General features: G+C 36.8%; 3 protein-coding genes across 4 annotated transcripts in view; all 3 read right to left on the minus strand.

The window, feature by feature from the left end:
• Nucleotides 1–7,343, minus strand: part of vps72b (vacuolar protein sorting 72 homolog b) — a 39,584-nt gene extending 32,241 nt beyond the window's left edge. The window contains exons 1-2 of one of the 2 annotated variants that reach the window (XM_067448505.1): nt 6,252–7,343; nt 5,440–5,576 (exon numbers count right to left, since the gene is read on the minus strand). In XM_067448505.1, coding sequence (XP_067304606.1) covers nt 5,440–5,466 — 27 coding nt within the window. In that variant the 5' untranslated portion in view covers nt 5,467–5,576; nt 6,252–7,343. Of the gene's footprint in view, nt 1–5,439 lie in introns of both variants that reach the window. The other variant, XM_067448504.1, reaches the window with a different exon arrangement.
• Nucleotides 7,344–7,898: 555 nt separating this feature from the next.
• mcl1b (MCL1 apoptosis regulator, BCL2 family member b) lies at nt 7,899–10,023 on the minus strand. The gene is made up of 3 exons (XM_067448506.1): nt 9,524–10,023; nt 9,083–9,333; nt 7,899–8,965 (listed from the first exon to the last, which is right to left on the minus strand). Exons 1-3 carry the CDS (start codon nt 9,879–9,881, stop codon nt 8,849–8,851), a joined length of 726 nt encoding a protein of 241 aa, XP_067304607.1. The 5' UTR covers nt 9,882–10,023; the 3' UTR covers nt 7,899–8,848.
• Nucleotides 10,024–11,548: 1,525 nt separating this feature from the next.
• On the minus strand, nt 11,549–17,395 carry ensab (endosulfine alpha b). Its single transcript, XM_067448507.1, has 3 exons — nt 17,231–17,395; nt 14,854–14,976; nt 11,549–13,891 (listed from the first exon to the last, which is right to left on the minus strand). The coding sequence occupies exons 1-3, from the start codon at nt 17,285–17,287 to the stop codon at nt 13,718–13,720; spliced, it is 354 nt and encodes a 117-aa protein (XP_067304608.1). The 5' UTR covers nt 17,288–17,395; the 3' UTR covers nt 11,549–13,717.
• Nucleotides 17,396–17,622: the final 227 nt, after the last annotated feature.

The following is a 17,622-nucleotide window of genomic DNA, read 5'->3' on the forward strand; positions in this document are numbered from 1 at the left end:
TGCAGAGGTAGAGCTACAAAAATCATCAAGGACATTAATCACCCGGCCAACCCACACTTCACCCGGCTGCCTTCTGGTAAGCGCTTCCGTAGCCTGATGGCCAAAACTGAGAGACTCAGGAGGAGTTTCTTCCCACAGGCCATCAGACTCCTGAACGCTGTCACTTAAAAACATGTGACTTCACCTCACTTCAGTACTAACAAACTCACATACTGATATTGCACTGCACTTTATTCTTGTGTTCCATGTAACTACTCATTATAATGCTGTTTGCACATTACACTCCTGCACTTCTGTTATCCACGTATTTATTTTTATAGTCTCCAGTTTACTTTATCTCACTTATTTTATTCCACGTCTCTTATTTCTTTTACTTGATTTATTCATAATTCTACATATGTATATATATATATATATAGCACCTTTATCCTATTCCTATTTTATAATTTATTGTGCTTTTTTTGTTAATTGTTATTTGCTGTCCATGGAGCGGACCTGTTTACATTTCACTGCCGGTTGTATTCTGTGTAACTGTGTATGTGACAAATAAAACACTTGAACTTGAAGAGAGATAGTAAACATGTAGGTGCAACATTATAGTCAACAGAATATTTTAAAGGGACAATCAAAATAAAGGGAAACCGAAAAATTATACTGAATGCACAACACTTTTCACAACACCAGTCAGTCTCATATGTTCTGTTTAGGAGTCATTCAATTATTTTGACAATGAATGTGTGGCATAGGTCAATAACACTTTGGCCTTGTTCAACTCTTTTGCAGTCTAAACATAAGAACAAACCACATTGTCGTCTAAACCTGTTGCCTGCTGCAACCACACATTGTAGAACTCCTCATTATGGCTGTAAACATGTGACTTTAGAGTTAAATCTCTCTACAAACATACTGCCGTCTAAGATATAGCTTTGCATGCAATACCTGACACTTCAATGCTGTTCTATATAAACAGTTGTTTTAACCACTAGCACTGGAGTTCTCGGTGTGCATAACAATCAAAACACACAAAGGCAAAAGATTATTCATTATCCGCATTATATTTCAACAGCCACTGAAACATCAGCATTACCACAAAGTACAAAATCCGCAGTTGCTTCACCAATGTAACGGTTCGAAATGTTCAAAGAAAAAAAAAATTCTGGAAAATACAGTTTGTTCTCAAATATAAATCACAACATTGTACCATCATTGGTATAGCTAAGCTTACCCTAACAAAGATTTTGTATATCCTTTGGATTATACATTTACATGTGCTCAGAATAAACGATCCAGTAAGGAAGCCTCCATAAGAGGAAAAAACGTGAGAGGGCCAGATTAAGGGAAATCAGATCAGATAAGATTTTAATCACATGATGAATGCCAGACCTCAGCCTTCCACATGTGACTTATGAATCTTTGCTCATGCATTTGTGTACAAAGCAAGGAACACTCCTTGCAAGACACACGTCAGGCGACTCAAAGGCAATAGTGAGTCAGGGCAATTTATTTTCCAGTACGCTGACTAATATAAACCACTAAGAACTGTTTAACCATTTAACCAGAAGATTAAAAAATAATTGAAATATTTATTAAACACATAAATCACGCGTTAAAAAAAGTCACCTGAATGGTCAGAGGTTGGCGCACAATTTATATGTATATATTTATTTATTTATTTTTTAAAGCTTTTGACAGAATGTGGAAGTGACGTGTTCCCCTCATGGAATCATGCTGTAGGGGAAAGGTCATAGACCTGATGATCCAACAATGACCTGCCATGACTAGCAAAACCAAGTTTACCAGAACATGAAAACTAAACACTGGGAGCTTAAAGGGGGGAAACATTCAGTTTCAGTCAATCTCATGTCAATCTTGAGTACCTATAGAGTAGTATTGCATCCTTTATATCTCCGAAAAAAGTCTTTAGTTTTATTGTATTTATAAAAGAAATATGGGCTGTACCGAGTCTTTCCGGAAAAAAACGAGCGCCTGGCGGCGTATTGTGTGGGCGGAGCTAAAGAATGACGGGTGCGAACAAAGCGGTGACGTCGTCAAGCGTGGAGAAGCCCATGGCTATCTATCTCAGCTAATAGATATATGATCCAGAATCATTCGGAGCCTGAAATAAATTGAACAGGAGAAACAGCAACAGCAGGACGTCCGTCTCTGTGGTATGTACTGTATTTAGTGGCCTGTCAACATTTGTGTGTCTTTACTCGCAGTTTATGATTCGGTTTATGGACTATTGTATGCGACTAAACCTTAGCAGTAGCAAGCAAAACGGTTTTGCACGTCAGACTAGTGTAACGTTATACATAGAACAACAATGAAGTAACCGGTAGCGCATTTGAATGACGAAGCACGCGATCATGTCGTTTACTGATGTTTACTCACGTGACGATAGCCGACAGGATAGACATTTGAAGCAGTTTTACTCACCGGCTGCTTCCAAAGCAGGACCGAACCTTTATAGCTGGGACCGCTCCATCAAAAACACACTTCTTTGGTATGATGAAGAATGTGACCAACACAATGAACTCTTTAAACAAGATTCATGTATGAATAGTACTCATCAATGAGTTACATTGTGCCAATGGGTTTCACTCTGCCAAACCAAAAACATTTCCGCAATACAGCGAAACCTCATTCCAAAGGTTGAAATGGGAGTTTACACAGGAAATGTAAACTCTTTGGCAATTCACACGACTCTGCTACAATAAAATGAACAGATGAAAGCTAGAAAACCTTTGAAGCTAATAGCAATGGGCTAAATAAAGCCAAATACTTTGGACTTATGATCTAGCCACAACTGTGTATTATAGGTTCTTTGTGGTGAAGGATTAAATTCAATCATCTAAGGAGGAAATTCAATCGAAGGCAAAATAAAGCAAAACAAAAAAACAGTATCAGCTAGTTTAATTAGCAGATTAGAGAACAGTATAGTCACAGAAAATGGTCAGTGACCAAAACATGTTGTCAGATTTACCTAAACATCTCTAGGTTTAGACAACATTTAGCAGCCGTGTGGTAAGAGAGATAGTTCACCCAACGAAAAAAAAAAAAAGAAAGAAAAAAACCTGTCATCAAGTTGTTCCAAACCTGTATGAATTTCTTTTGGAAGAATGTTAGTAATGTTTGGTTACCAACATTCTTCCAAATATCTTCCGGTGTGTAAAAAAATAAATATAAAAACACATATGGAACAACTTGAGGGCGAGATGACTAATTAAATCTAAAATTACATTTTTGGGTCAACCATCCCATCCTGCTATCATAGTCCTAAATTAGGACTCAAAACAGAACCACCATGAGCTTTTAGATAAAAGCTTTAAAGCTTATTTATCAGCTGAAGCCAGCACCTTGAGTTAAGTGCATGGATGCGTGTGCATTATATTGTAAAAATAATTTCTGAAACAGGAAGTGACACCATGAAAACTTGAAGGTGTTGTACTACAATGGGTAACTACATAAGTTTGTAGCAATTGCAAGAAACAGTTGTGAGCTTTGATGTATGACAATATTGTAATTCCCAATTCAGATAAGTTTATGATTATTATGTTTGTATGCTTAAACACTGCTGGAAGTGAATTTCAAATGATTCTTGTGTAAGCTGCACATAAGGAAGAAAAAAAAGTAATTGAAAGCGTTACTTGTGATTTAGATCAGAGCATCTGGATATTTGGTGAAGTCCTGTGACAGCACTGACCGTGGAAATCCACTTTACGACGCGACTGAAGCGATGTTGTGAAGCTTCCCGTCATTTCTGCGTTAAAATCGGTTAAAATGCAGCGCTGCCTTCCCGGAATGCTGTGCTGAAGCGTTGAAGTCGCTTGATGTCACTTATAGGAATAAAGTGGAGTGCGGCGCAGACTATAAAAACATAAGTGTTCACGGACAAGTAGATCTGCAGCTGAGCGAGTGTTTATGGGCGTGCATTTGCTCTCTCGCTCTAGTCACACGCACGCACGCACACTACAGGGAGAAGAGCCCGTACAGCCCATACAAGGACCTTCCGCTCTATTAACGTCAAGCCGACCCATACTCGAAAAAAACTCTCCGAAACTTGTGAGAAACCGGAAGGAGTATTTTTGACACAGAAATACTCCATCAAACGTCCAACATTAGTTTTTGAAACTTTGTCTATGTTTAGGATGGGAATCCAAGTCTTTAACAGTGTAAAAAGCTCAGAATGCATGAAACAGAATTTCACCCCCCCCCCCTTAACAAAAAAATAAACTTAAGCTAATCTACTTTGCTTTTATTTAAACACCAAATGTTTTCTATTAAGTATTTTCTGCCAGTTTCATTTAGACCAGATTTACAAATGTTATTTTTTTATTTTTTTATTTAATGTATAACAAAATTCCTCTCATTTGAATCAATTTTATTTGTTTATCTAGTTAATTCGTTTTATCTGATGTTGGACGAGAAGGCCTGGCTCACAGTCTCTGCTCTTCATCCCAAAGGTGTTCGGAGCTCCTTTATTGGAACTAAGGGGCCAACCCATGAAAATTGACCTGAAGAGTTGATCCGGCTCTATGATTTTATGTGGCCCACCACTTCGTGGCTGTTGTTCCCAATTGCTTCCACTTTGTTATAATACCACTAACTGTTGACCGTTGAATATTTACTAGTGAGGAAATTTCATGATTGCACATGTGGTAACCTATCACTGTACCATGCTTGAATTAACTGAGCTCTTGAGAGCGACCCATTCTTTCACAAACGTTTGTAGAAGCAGTCTGCATGCCTAGGTGCTTGATTTTATACACCTTTGGCCACTGAAGTGATTGGAACACCTGAATTCAATGATTTAGAGAGGTGTCCAAATACTTTTGGTAATATAGTGTATATTTTTTGCACTGCTTTTTTCTGAACTTTTCCACAGACCTACTAGCATTCCCTGCATCTCTGCTAGAAAACCTGCTTTAATAATGCATGCTCCTCTTCCTATTGTTCCACATTCACAGAAGTCAATAGACAATACCTCTAACAAAGCAGTTTCTAATAATAAATGGAGTCAGGATTAGAACATTCATGTTTGTACATTCAATATTTATTTGCACTTTATTCTTTACATTAAGTGGAATTTCATCCACAGTAAGTAGTCAGTATAACATGGTGGTCTAGAATGTTTGATTCTGATTGGCTGATGGGCTTTCTAATGTTTTTCAAATTACAGCATGGCTATAAAGTAGTTTTAGTCTTGACCACACTTCAGTTCCATATCACTTTATCAATGTATTCCGGTTATTTTAAAGAACCTATGTCAGTAAAAGATCCACAAAAACACTGGCCAAGCAAATAAATCTATCACAAAAATGAGTGGCTTTTAAACCCTTATTGAAGATGTATGTTGTGTATTTAATACCAGTAAAAATACCAGGACTACCATAGCACAAGACTGTACAGATTAGTACATGTGTTGTCACATGGCTTTACCTGTATTCCACTGAGTTTAACAGCCATGTGCCTCCTGGCTCAGGTAACCACAGCAGGTGCTTCTGCAGTGAGCTGTAGGATCAGGTGAGGCCCTGTGTGTGTCATTACCATAGTCCTCATTAGACCCCACGGATCGCCTGTAACCAGACACGAAGCCAATCTGAGCAAATAAGCACACTCAAACAAATATTGTTTAGCTTAGCCAGAATGTGAATATATTCTGGTTTCAACTACAGACTTCTTGTTGAAACACAAACTTTTTAGGACATTTTTTGTCTGCAGATTCTTTTTCTAATTAACTCTAAAAGTTGGAAGTAGACTAAATTGTTTTACATGTTAAAAAAATCCTTTATAAAAGATATGTTCCTAAGGAAATCCTGGTTATGAGTTAAAGGGATGGTCCACCCAAATTTCTATAATTTACTCAAATTCACTATAATTTACACGCTGTCATGTCACTCCAAATAGGTTTGACTTCCATTCTTCTTTTGAACTCAAAAGAAAAAGAAATGTTTTCATGAAACTAGGGGACTTTTGTCCACATGGACTTTCATTGTATATACAAAAGTTTAAACCCCACAATGGATAGAGAGTCAAACATGCTTGGAGCATCATGACAGTTAGTAAATTATGGTATAATTTTCTTTTTTTGGATGAAATACCCCTTTAAGGCATTCATTAGTTTGTCAAATGTGGGCATGCATAATGAAAAGATTTCTACCCAGGTGTGATATATAATCTGTCACAAATAGATCTCTTCCAATAATGGCCTCCTTTCATCAGACTTTTGTTGTATCCCCAATTAAACACACCTGAACAAGTCAAGGTTTTCAGGATCATTAAAAACCTCCAGGCAGGTGTGTTAGAGCTGAACTCTGCGGGATAGTGACCCTCCAGAAGCAGGATCGGACACCCCTGCTGTTGACATATACGTCATAGACGTCAGAACATCTTCCTTGTCATTGGAACCTCACTGGAGATCCATTGCCTTGCTCATGGTTCATGACTTTCCCAACAGCCATTTTCCTTATCTATGCGACACACACATGCAAAATAGTAAGATATTTCCGGAATGTCAGCGTATTATAAATTTCCTTTTTGCTATGGAAAAACATTTCCTGTGCCCTTTTATAGGCAGTGGAAGTCATTCATTAGGGTATCCCCATGCAAGCCACTAACATCTGCTTTCATTCACTGGGATTTGACCCAGACATTTTTTTGAACAATATAAACTGCTGAAGTTTCTTTGAACCTCATGTGATTTTAAAACTAAGGCAATTCAGCATTAAAACATGACCCGTGGATACAGAAGTGTAGTCAGACAAATAAATCATATGGTTCTATGACAAAAATTACTTCCACATTAAAAAAAGCAAGCTAACTGGCTATATCCAGCGCCTTCAGGAAAAAATGACAGAAAACGAGATTAAGAAATCAATTGAGAAACTTCCGTTTCTAAGGATTAGAAATTATGAACAATGAGGTCTTTTGTCATGCTTTCAACACGTTCTACACTTAAAAAGCAAATGCATTTATGCTAATGTAGGTTTCAAAGAATAATCTCAGCCAGATATTGGTTAAAAAAATAAAATTCTATTTGAACCAAAACCAGATACAAACATTACTTCCACATTAAAAAAGCAAGCCAAACTGGCTATATTCAGCGCCTTCAGGCAAAAAGTACAGAACAAGGTTTAGAAATCATTTGAGAAACTTCCCCATTTCTAAGGATTAGAAATGATGACGAACAATGAGGTCCTATAAGTCATGCTTTAAACACATTCTACAGTTAAAAAGCAAATGAATTTGTGCTAATGTGTTTCAAAGAATAATCTCAGACAGATTATGGTTCATAAAATGAAATTCTATTTGAGCCAAAACCAGATTTAAAAAAAAAAAAAAAAAAAAAAAAAAAAAAAAAAACATACATTCTGAGTTCACAGTGGCTGAAAGGTTTGGTTACAATAGTCACGACAGTGACTCATGATGACAGCCAGAAGGAAGGCAAGGGGTCTGTATATTTATAATGAAGTATTAATATACTTGGGTCCTGAATAGAGAGTGAGTAAACAATGTGACCAAGCAACACAATGAACTCTTTAAACAAGATTCATGTATGAATAGTACTCATCAATGAGTTACATTGTGCCAATGGGTTTCACTCTGCCAAACCAAAAACATTTCCGCAACACAGCGAAACCTCATTCCAAAGGTTGAAATGGGAGTTTACACAGGAAATGTAAACTCTTTGGCAATTCACACGACTCTGCTACAATAAAATGAACAGATGAAAGCTAGAAAACCTTTGAAGCTAATAGCAATGGGCTAAATAAAGCACATATACTTTTGACTTATGATCTAGCCACAACTGTGTATTATAGGTTCTTTGTGGTGAAGGATTAAATTCAATCATCTAAGGAGGAAATTCAATCTAAGGCAAAAAAAGCAAAACAAAAAAATAGTATCAGCTAGTTTAATTAGCAGTTTAGAGAACAGTATAGTCACAGAAAATGGTCAGTGACCAAAACATGTTGTCAGACTTATCTAAACATCTCTAGGTTTAGACATTTAGCAGCCGTGTGGTAAGAGAGATAGTTCACCCAATGAAAAAAAAAAAATGAAAGAAAAAATACCTGTCATCAAGTTGTTCCAAACCTGTATGAATTTCTTTTGGAAGAATGTTAGTAATGTTTGGTTACCAACATTCATCCAAATATCTTCCGGTGTGTAAAAAAATAAATATAAAAACACATATGGAACAACTTGAGGGCGAGATGACTAATTAAATCTAAAATTACATTTTTGGGTCAACCATCCCATCCTGCTATCATAGTCCTAAATTAGGACTCAAAACAGAACCACCATGAGCTTTTAGATAAAAGCTTTAAAGCTTATTTATCAGCTGAAGCCAGCACCTTGAGTTAAGTGCATGGATGCGTGTGCATTATATTGTAAAAATAATTTCTGAAACAGGAAGTGACACCATGAAAACTTGAAGGTGTTGTACTACAATGGGTAACTACATAAGTTTGTAGCAATTGCAAGAAACAGTTGTGAGCTTTGATGTATGACAATATTGTAATTCCCAATTCAGATAAGTTTATGATTATGTCTGTATGCTTGAACACTGCTGGAAGTGAATTTCAAATGATTCTTGTGTAAGCTGCACATAAGGAAGAAAAAAAAAATTTGAAAGCGTTACTTGTGATTTAGATCAGAACATCTGGATATTTTAAATTTTACTTTTAATAAAAAAAATACTTAGATTTTTCTCCAAGACATTAGTTGAACCAGATTTTAAATACACCAAAAAGGATTTTGAAGATTGAAAAGAAAAACATATATTCAAACTGCTCTCTCTCTCTCTTTTAGAGTCTTTCAACATCCGCCACAATGTCCATATGTGGATTCACCGTATCAAATAAGCAAGAGCAGCTCCAAAAGTAGCCACACTACCAATGGCCATCAGTGTGTTTCTCACAACCGCCTCTGTATCCGGGACATGAAAAAATTCCACAAAGCCATCCTAAGGAGAAAAATATAAACACACTAGGTGATTACAGGTTACAAACAAAGGACAAACAAAATCAAAACAAGCACATATGCAGTCCTGCTGAGATAATGGGAACAAAATCAAACTCACCCATGCTTTGTTTTTGAGCAGCCAGTCCCGCTGGGCAGTGAGAAGATATGAAGCGATGAATTCCCCCACCAGACTCACACACTTGCCATGTCCTCTATCATTCTGATGCTTGCACAAAATTGCCCCAAAAGTCAGCAAGCTTGCAATACGGCCCCAGTTTGTGATGCCATCGCTGAAGATTTCTGCTGCCACAGTCTTGATGAAACTCACATCTTCTCCATTCTGCTCCAGATTCAGTCGTGCAATCATACCTGAGAGAGTCAAATGTTAGCGGAGTCATAAATGTGGAAATACGTGGCATAAAGTGGAGCAACCTGCCAGGCCAGGTGCGTGTGCAGAGGGTGAGGCTGTTCTTATCTACCACTAAACATTATGAAACCAAGCGAAAGGGAAACAGTAGAGCGGTACATGTTCAAATAAATAATTAACTCATGAAATTACCTTTGTAAGCGATTTCGTGCTTTACCACAAGACTTTCCACAACCCGCTTCATCGTTGACAGAACCTGTTTTTTTCCTGTTTTAGAATGAGGCAGTCCTGAAAAGTTTTTAAAGAAAATGTCAATAGTTTCTCTTGTTTCCATGTCAAGGGACAAGTAATTGTCTAGTTCCTCGCAATCCGACCCAGGCGAGGATGGTAACGAGCCTTGGAGCCCGTCCCCCGTAAACTGGTCCTTCGGGTTTAGCTTCGGCATTACCAGTGGCTTGCCACCAAACCCGCCAGAGCTGTTGACGTTAAGACTTGTTATTCCAATGCATGTTTGAAACATGTCGTTTGAAACTTTACTCCCAGGGAACATCTTCGCAAATTCACATCAATGCCTTTAATCCAATTTATCGACGATGCATTTAAGGGGGAACGTCTTCTTTTTTGACTTGGCTTGAATTTAAACTGAACGCAATCCTTCTACATTTTTCATTTTCAAGACGGAAGCGTAGAACAGGAACACGTCTGGATATTTATATTACTCGAGAGGGGCGGGATTTTGGTCTTTTGGCCAATCAGTGGTGACTCACGTAGAGAACGCAAACTGCGCTTTCGAAACGAAGCCTTGGGTACAGCTGGTTCTGCACGTATAATTCGTCCAACATTCGTGCAAAGCCCATGTAGAATTTGGAATGAGTTCTCGTGAACAATAGTATTTAAAATAATTTAATGTAATAATGTTTAACAGTTAAGAGCGTAGTATAGGACTAACGACCATTCTGTTTATAAACGACCAGAGAGATGTTTATGAGAACAAGATATATGTTTGGGTTTAAAAAATGTCACGTTTTTCTGTCATGGGTTTCAAACAAACAAGAGTGGCTCCCCCTAGTGACAGATAGTAAAATAGAATTTGCGGAATATAATTCAACCATAGACTGTACAAAAAAATTTTTCAATATGAACACAAGCGATAATTATTAAGGCTAAACTTCTCATGGTTCGTTTTTTTTCTTCTTTTTTTCAAATAGCTGATTTTTGTATTTGGCTACATTAAAAAAGGCACATTGAAACTATAGTAGCCTAAAGACTGCGATGGTTCAGCTCCAAAGTATACTAGATTTCTCGATGTTTTAGAGGGGAAAATTTAAATGAATGACTATGAGCGATATACTCGCCATGCACTTGGGTAAACTGTCTTTGTTTACTTTTTTTGATTACATCCGTTTGGCAGATTATTTCTTCAGCAAAACAAGAATTGCAGTAAATAGTCTTTAAAACTGTATCTTATGTAATCATTAGCATGAGTTATCATGAGTTACTTGCACTATAATACAAATATATATATATATAGAGAGAGAGAGAGAGAGAGAGAGAGAGAGAGAGAGAGAGAGAGAGAGAGAGAGAGAGAGAGAGAGAGAGAGAGAGAGAGAGAGGATCCATCAAACCAACCAACCACCATATAGCCATAGTAAACACGTGGAAGTTATCATTTCGTTAGAAAAAGTACAACTCAGTGGTTTTTGTATTAATGTAAAACTTTATTTTGAAGTTCAGACAGCTCCAGTATTCATTTTAAACATCTATCTTTGCTTCGTGATTATCCTTCCATGTAAATATAATTGTAAGGAACCTGATGATTCTGGAAACCTCTGGAAATCCATTATCAAACACAAATTAATTAAAGCCAAACATCTGAAACAATAATGCATATACATATGGGGATGATAAAATAATTACACACCAAATGCTTTATAGTATGCAAATCATGAATACATTTAGTTTGTTTGTTTGTGTGTATATCAAAAGAGTCTTAAGTTGTAGGTCTAGTTAATATGTTACATGAATATCACATTGCAATATAGGTTTTTAGTTAAGACCTGTATGAATTTAATCCATTCAATTACAAAGCTTTCTTTAATTACAATGCAAGAATCCTTGACCCCCATATTTACATTTCTCACACTAGATTTGATGATATTCTTGTCTTGTTGCATTTAAAAGCATGAGAGAGAGAGAGAGAGAGAGAGAGAGAGAGAGAGAGAGAGAGAGAGAGAGAGAGAGAGAGAGAGAGAGAGAGAGAGAGAGAGAGAGAGAGAGAGAGAGAGAGAGAGAGAGAATATTAACAAATAAAAAGATAAAACACAAGCTTTGTGAAGATTGGAAAGAACATTTACAAATTCAACTGAGACAGATAATGCACGACAAAATGCACAAATATGACACCAGATGCACAGTTTGACTATTTACATTTTGGCTGCAGCACAAAATAAGATTATCTCCTAGCATTGTGCAATAACGCATTCCTCAAAGGAAACATTGTACATCCACACATACCACTGAGTGACAAATACTAAGTGCAAGACCATCATATTTCCCTGATGTATTGCCAACTGCCCCCAGCACCTCAACCATATATGGAAAAAACACATTCAGTCCCTTAAATGCAAGTCACCTTTTAGTCAAATTTACATAGTGATGGTACAGTACTTCTTTTTTTTTTAAACCAAGAATAAAATGCATTAATATACATGTTTTTGTTAGCTTCATATGGCTAAACAAATTTTCTACCAGGCCACATATAGGCAGGTATGTGGTTTTAGAAGGGGTAACTTGATTAAACTATGTAAATCCTGACTTGGACACCTGGACTGTAAACCTGCCTAGGTTGAGTCTAGTTTTCCCCCTGAAGGGTATCTTATCATCATACTAGGACTACGCAAAGAGTGTACAAAGGCTTACCACCTGGAATAAATGAGCTGTTAAGATCCACTACAAAGTTTCAAATGATTTACCACAGCCCTGCGCAGTCTTCTTTAAACTTTGAAGAAGCTACAGAGGTTTATTGATTCATGTCCTCTGAAGAAGGACACTTTGCTAAATGATAAGAAACGGTACCACAGTTAATAATAATACTAATTAAAAAATGGTTCATAGGATATAATATTAAGTCCTTTGTATATGTTTGATGTTGGTTTGAAACCCAATAATCTGTATGTCAAAGAAATCTATGGATACTTTCCAATATTTTGTATGCATGTAAACTATATGCAATTATTCGTATCCAAATTGAAGCGGAAACATTGTACTATTTAGATCTGAACCAAAGGTGCTGTTCTATTCTGCTAATTTCCCTCTGCACCTCATTCCTTAAAACATACAAAGATATTTAGGACCAAACTGACTTTTTAAGACGAACAAGATGATTGCATCTCAGATTATCAAAAGGGTCATATTATGTGCATCATACTACATATACGTGTTAATATAATAAAATAATCCCATTAATCCCAATAATAAATACACTGCTGTAGTGTACATGAAAGCAGAATGACTCCAGATGCCCATAAGACTTAACACAAATAGCCACTACTTTTTAGAAAAATCCAAAACTTTTGACGCTTAATGTATGCTAAGACTAGATCAATTTCTTAAGCCCCTTTCCTTATCATGCCACATACAAAAAACATTACTGCTCTTGGCTATTATCAGTGAATTACAACATTCTCTGTTTACACCCAAAAGCTGCGATTACAATAATCTAATCCGCCTGATTGGAACCGCTTGCTCAGATCCTACCATGGAAGATGAAGGCTAAGAATAGTAAAACAATCCAGTCATAAGCAGCTGTTATTCGGTTAAACAGAGCCTTACTTAGAGAGTCAGAGGTAGGAGAGTGTAGAGCCTACCAACCACGCTTTGACACTATTGCTCTAACCACTGACTTTTTCAAAGAAATTCTCACAAAACATTCATTCTTTTGTAATTGCGAATGATTAGAGGAGGGCACATGTACATCTGGGGCCAATGGCTGTCAAGTATTATCTATGTAAAACAATGCCTTTTAAAACAATCTTAAGTGACACTTTTAAAAGCATCTAACATCATTTTATAAAGTCTTTAGGGTTTTGTTCATAATATGACTGATGTACAGGGTACAGAGTAAAGTGCATCATGCTCCACTGGGGTCTGGAATACCGAGGGTTTAGTTTTTCCCTACCATATGTGGGACACTGAGGAGGGTAACAGAGCTAGGTTGGTTAGACCTACTGAAGTGAAACGAAAATGACAGCAAAACTCAATAACAACCAAATGAAAACAAATGAAACAAAAAAAGAATTATAACCAGTCCTGGTGAAGCTGGTCTGGCGGGGCTGGGGAGGTTTTGGAAGTTTGCTCAGAGGGTTTATTCTAAACCTACGGATGACGTTAGCCAGCCAGTTTACTTGTAACCAATGAGGACTTTCTCTGCGGAAGGTCTTGCGGGGTTGGAATGTGATCCCCGGTAACGATGTTCTTGTCTGGACCAGCTGCGGCAGGCAACTGTTTGTTCTTCATCTTTGCCTTGGCCATGTTGTAATCTCCTGAGTCAAAATACTTTTGCTGGAGACAAAAAAAAGCACAAACTTAGAACACATTACATTTTAATGAAATAAAAAAGGGTACTGCTTGTTTTGGCTATGTTGCAAGCACCAGGAACGGGATGTCACAAGTACCGGTACTTTGGTACCAAGCCGGCACTATATATACTATTGTCTATGAATATTTAACTGCAAAATACTATTTCTATATGACTCCTGCATGTTCTGCATCTCTGTGTGAATGATGCGCAGATGCACGGTTTCGTTTCCAGCTAGCGACCGTGTGCACAAACGCACACACACTCAGATATATGTCCACATACATGTGACACTCCCTGTCTTTTTAGCCTCTGCCGTGTCACTTTATGATGAAGATATCAATGCATAAACCGTCACTTCATGGATATTAACCTTTTCATTTGAGAAAACATGATATTGTCATATGATGAACACAGACACTCAAAAGGTCTTCACGGAAACCTGTCAAAATAATAGTTTGGTTTAATTTAAAGAAATTGACAGAAATATATTAGGCTTCTGTTAGGCTACAGTAGATTTAGCTATGACTCTATGTAATAAGAATAGGCTACTACTAATAATAAAAAATTATTATGCCAAGCTTATTTTTTACTTGATCTGTTTTTATAACAGTGTTTAGTTTTAAACAGCATGTAGCCTTTAAATACTTATGTATTATTTACTTATAAAGATTATCATCATAAATAATAAACTCTTTTAAAAAAGAATTAAAAAACTTTTTTAAATAGCTAAATGAAAAATCTAATAAAAAAAAAACATTTAGCTGTGGTACCGAAATTGGTACAGAGAACCGTTTTTTTGGCATCGGTTATCCATTTTTATGGTATCGGTACAAACTACTGGAATTTTGGTACCGTGACATCCCTACCTGGAACTGTATGAATATGTCTCTTGGTAGTTGTACAAACTGTAGTCAAAAAAGTATGTTAAAATCTTTAAACATACCCCTTTCTGCAGTCTCTTCATCAGGAAGTCAGAGCCACCTGGCTTTTGACCCAAGCTAGGATACTTCGCTTTCAATTTGGCCTCCTCTGTCCGCACTGGGTTCGAGTTTGTGTCCTGGGATTCCTGAAAACATTTTTTTGAATCAGTAGTTATTAGACATCAGTTTCATAGTAAAATTCTTATATGTACGCTGAAAGTTTGGGGTCAGTAAGATTTTTTCATGTTTTCGAAAGAAGTCTCTTATGCTCAACAAGACTGCATTCATTTGATCAAAAATACAATAAAAAGTACTAATATAGCACACAATAAACGTTCTATTATGCCTATTTGGTGCTCAAGAAACATTTATTCTCATTAATGTTGAAAACAGTTGTGTTGCTTTTTTTGTGGAAACCCTGGCCTAATACACTGGGGGTTTTTTTTAGGATTCCTTCCTAAATAAATGCAAAATGCAACTTTTGATCAAACAATACATGCTTGCTGAGTAGGTTTATGTAAACAGTCTTTATTAAAACAATGCAAAGCTGTTTACACTCATTTAGTCTTACAACTATGACAATGAGGAAGAAGACGGAACAAACTAATCAACACTCAAAACTCAAACTAATAAATCTCACTCTCAAAATATAATAAACACAACAATAAAACAAAACCCCTTTCATCATGATATCATTCTTCCTGTAATTCTCAAAAGGTGTGGTCCTTTAATAACATTTCAGGGCAAGGTACAACATGAATGTTTAGCTTGCCATTAGATTCCCAGGTGTTTTTTATAACAACTCTCTGAAAGTGACTTCACTATTGCTGGATAGGGAAATTATATTTCGGTTTCAATTTGAATGCAAGATAAAGTAAACAAACACCACAATCTGGAAAATCTGTCACAATTGAAACCATTCATCAACAGTAAGATCTAAATATGTCTTCAGGTCTTGCAATAGCATAGCACAGATATTGAAGGTTACAGAAAGACACATTCTTGAGGGACCTAAAGTACATATTTTTCACCCTTGTTTGTGTGGTTGCATTTCATCATCCTCTGCTTTGCCCTAAACTAAGGAATGGTGGTTTGTTTAGACTGAGGCTTGGATAATTGTAAAGAACAAAACACAACAAAAGGTCTAATGACATAGACTGCAGTGTATACACATTTAAGAATACTTCCATTATGAATACATGGCTTGAGATTAAGACCATTTTTGCAAATAACTAGACCGTGTCAAAGGGGGCATATCTTGAATGTAATGCTTTCTAAAAGATACATTTGCATTCAATTGTAGCAGAAGGCAAGTTACAGAAAAACAGGTTTGTAAATCATCATGACACAGTATAAGTTCTGCATGCTACACCCTATGAGTCTATGTGAGTCAAATAATTCATAAAACGGCACTTTAAAAAACAAAGGCAGTATGCTGTTTGAGTTTATTCCACTCTACAAGGACTCAGAAAATGGGATTTCATTTTCCCCCAATGGTATAGATCAAAAACAGGTCTAGCCAAATTTATAATAATAATAATGTGTTTCATCAAAAGAGAAATGTTCATAACTAAGTCAGTAACTTAAAAATATAGATTGTTCTAATTTAATACAGAAAACTAAGCCTGGTTGACCCTTGGCTAACTGAGTCGGTCATTTTACATCGTAAGACATGTCTGTTTATGCAACAGACCCATAGAGAAGAAACATATTCTTATGATTAGGTCCAGTATGCTGATTCACAAGGATCTATAACAAGTAATTTATGAGCTACTATATTCAGCACCAGATGGGGGGAAAAGTGCAAAGAAGGCTGTTTAATTCCTACAGTACTCTTAAAAACTACATGGTCGTGTCCTCAATCTCATTTTATAGATACATGACATTTTAGCTCAACACTGTCAATAAACAGTTGTCTCCAGATGTTGTTATAAATTGAACATGAACAACGAAATGGAAACATCTAGGGTTTTTTTCTACAACTGCTTTCGAAGTATGGATTGACAACTTTGCGGAAATATATGAAAATGGGCGCCCCAGTTATTTTTGTTCATACAACCCAACTGACACCATCAGGTTAGAGTAGGTGTGACAAAACTGAAGAGCGACAGAATGCACCTATCAAATGCTGCTATTTCGTGACGTCTGAACTCAATGACCAATCAAAAGGAGGCTCATGCTTGTGAAATGTTCGACTATCACCTTGTTTAACTCATGCAGGTGACAGCTCAGCAATCAAACAGCACAGAATCAGAGAAATTTCTGTTGAAGGCGTCAGTGAGCAATAAGCAGTAATTTTAATGAAAATGAATTAAGGCATAAGGACATTATAGTGGATGAAATTGACAGAGACCGTAAGAGACTGCAACGAACGAGGCGCAGCCCTAATATAATCCCCACCTGAGTCTCCTCCATCTGCTCCGATTGCGTCTCCGTGTCCTGGTTATCTGATGACATGTCCGTCCGGCGTTTGCTGCTTATTAAACGTGTTGGGAGTGTAAATTTTGCTGTCTATTCGTGCCCGATCCGATCCACCCACGGTGTTCAGTATCAAAATGGCGTTCGCTGCAGCGACGTCACGTTGGGGGACGGTCACGCATAGCATAAGCCAATAGAAATCTGGTTTGATGTTTGACAGACAGGAGAACCAGCAAGTAGATTTCCAATAGTCATATCAAAATAAATCATTGACCAATGGTAAGCTACAATGCCTTTGCAACTGGGGGTGATTATAAAAACTCTCAATAGGTTTTCAATAATGAAAATGCAAGAGATTCCTTTAATTGTAAAAA

The sequence above is a fragment of the Pseudorasbora parva genome, chromosome 7, assembly GCF_024679245.1.
Source record: "Pseudorasbora parva isolate DD20220531a chromosome 7, ASM2467924v1, whole genome shotgun sequence".
NCBI lineage: Eukaryota > Metazoa > Chordata > Actinopteri > Cypriniformes > Gobionidae > Pseudorasbora > Pseudorasbora parva.

Excerpts from the sequence above, each read along its gene's own strand:
- ensab (XM_067448507.1), bottom strand. The coding sequence starts at position 17,287 with ATGTCATCAGATAACCAGGACACGGAGACGCAATCGGAGCAGATGGAG. Across the intron at positions 14,977-17,230 it reads AGCAGATGGAGGAGACTCAG|GAATCCCAGGACACAAACTC; the intron begins GTGGGGATTATA and ends AAATGTTTTCAG. Across the intron at positions 13,892-14,853 it reads TGAAGAGACTGCAGAAAGGG|CAAAAGTATTTTGACTCAGG; the intron begins GTATGTTTAAAG and ends TTTTGTCTCCAG.
- mcl1b (XM_067448506.1), bottom strand. The coding sequence starts at position 9,881 with ATGTTCCCTGGGAGTAAAGTTTCAAACGACATGTTTCAAACATGCATT. Across the intron at positions 9,334-9,523 it reads GCACGAAATCGCTTACAAAG|GTATGATTGCACGACTGAAT; the intron begins GTAATTTCATGA and ends TGACTCTCTCAG. Across the intron at positions 8,966-9,082 it reads TGCTCAAAAACAAAGCATGG|GATGGCTTTGTGGAATTTTT; the intron begins GTGAGTTTGATT and ends TTTTCTCCTTAG.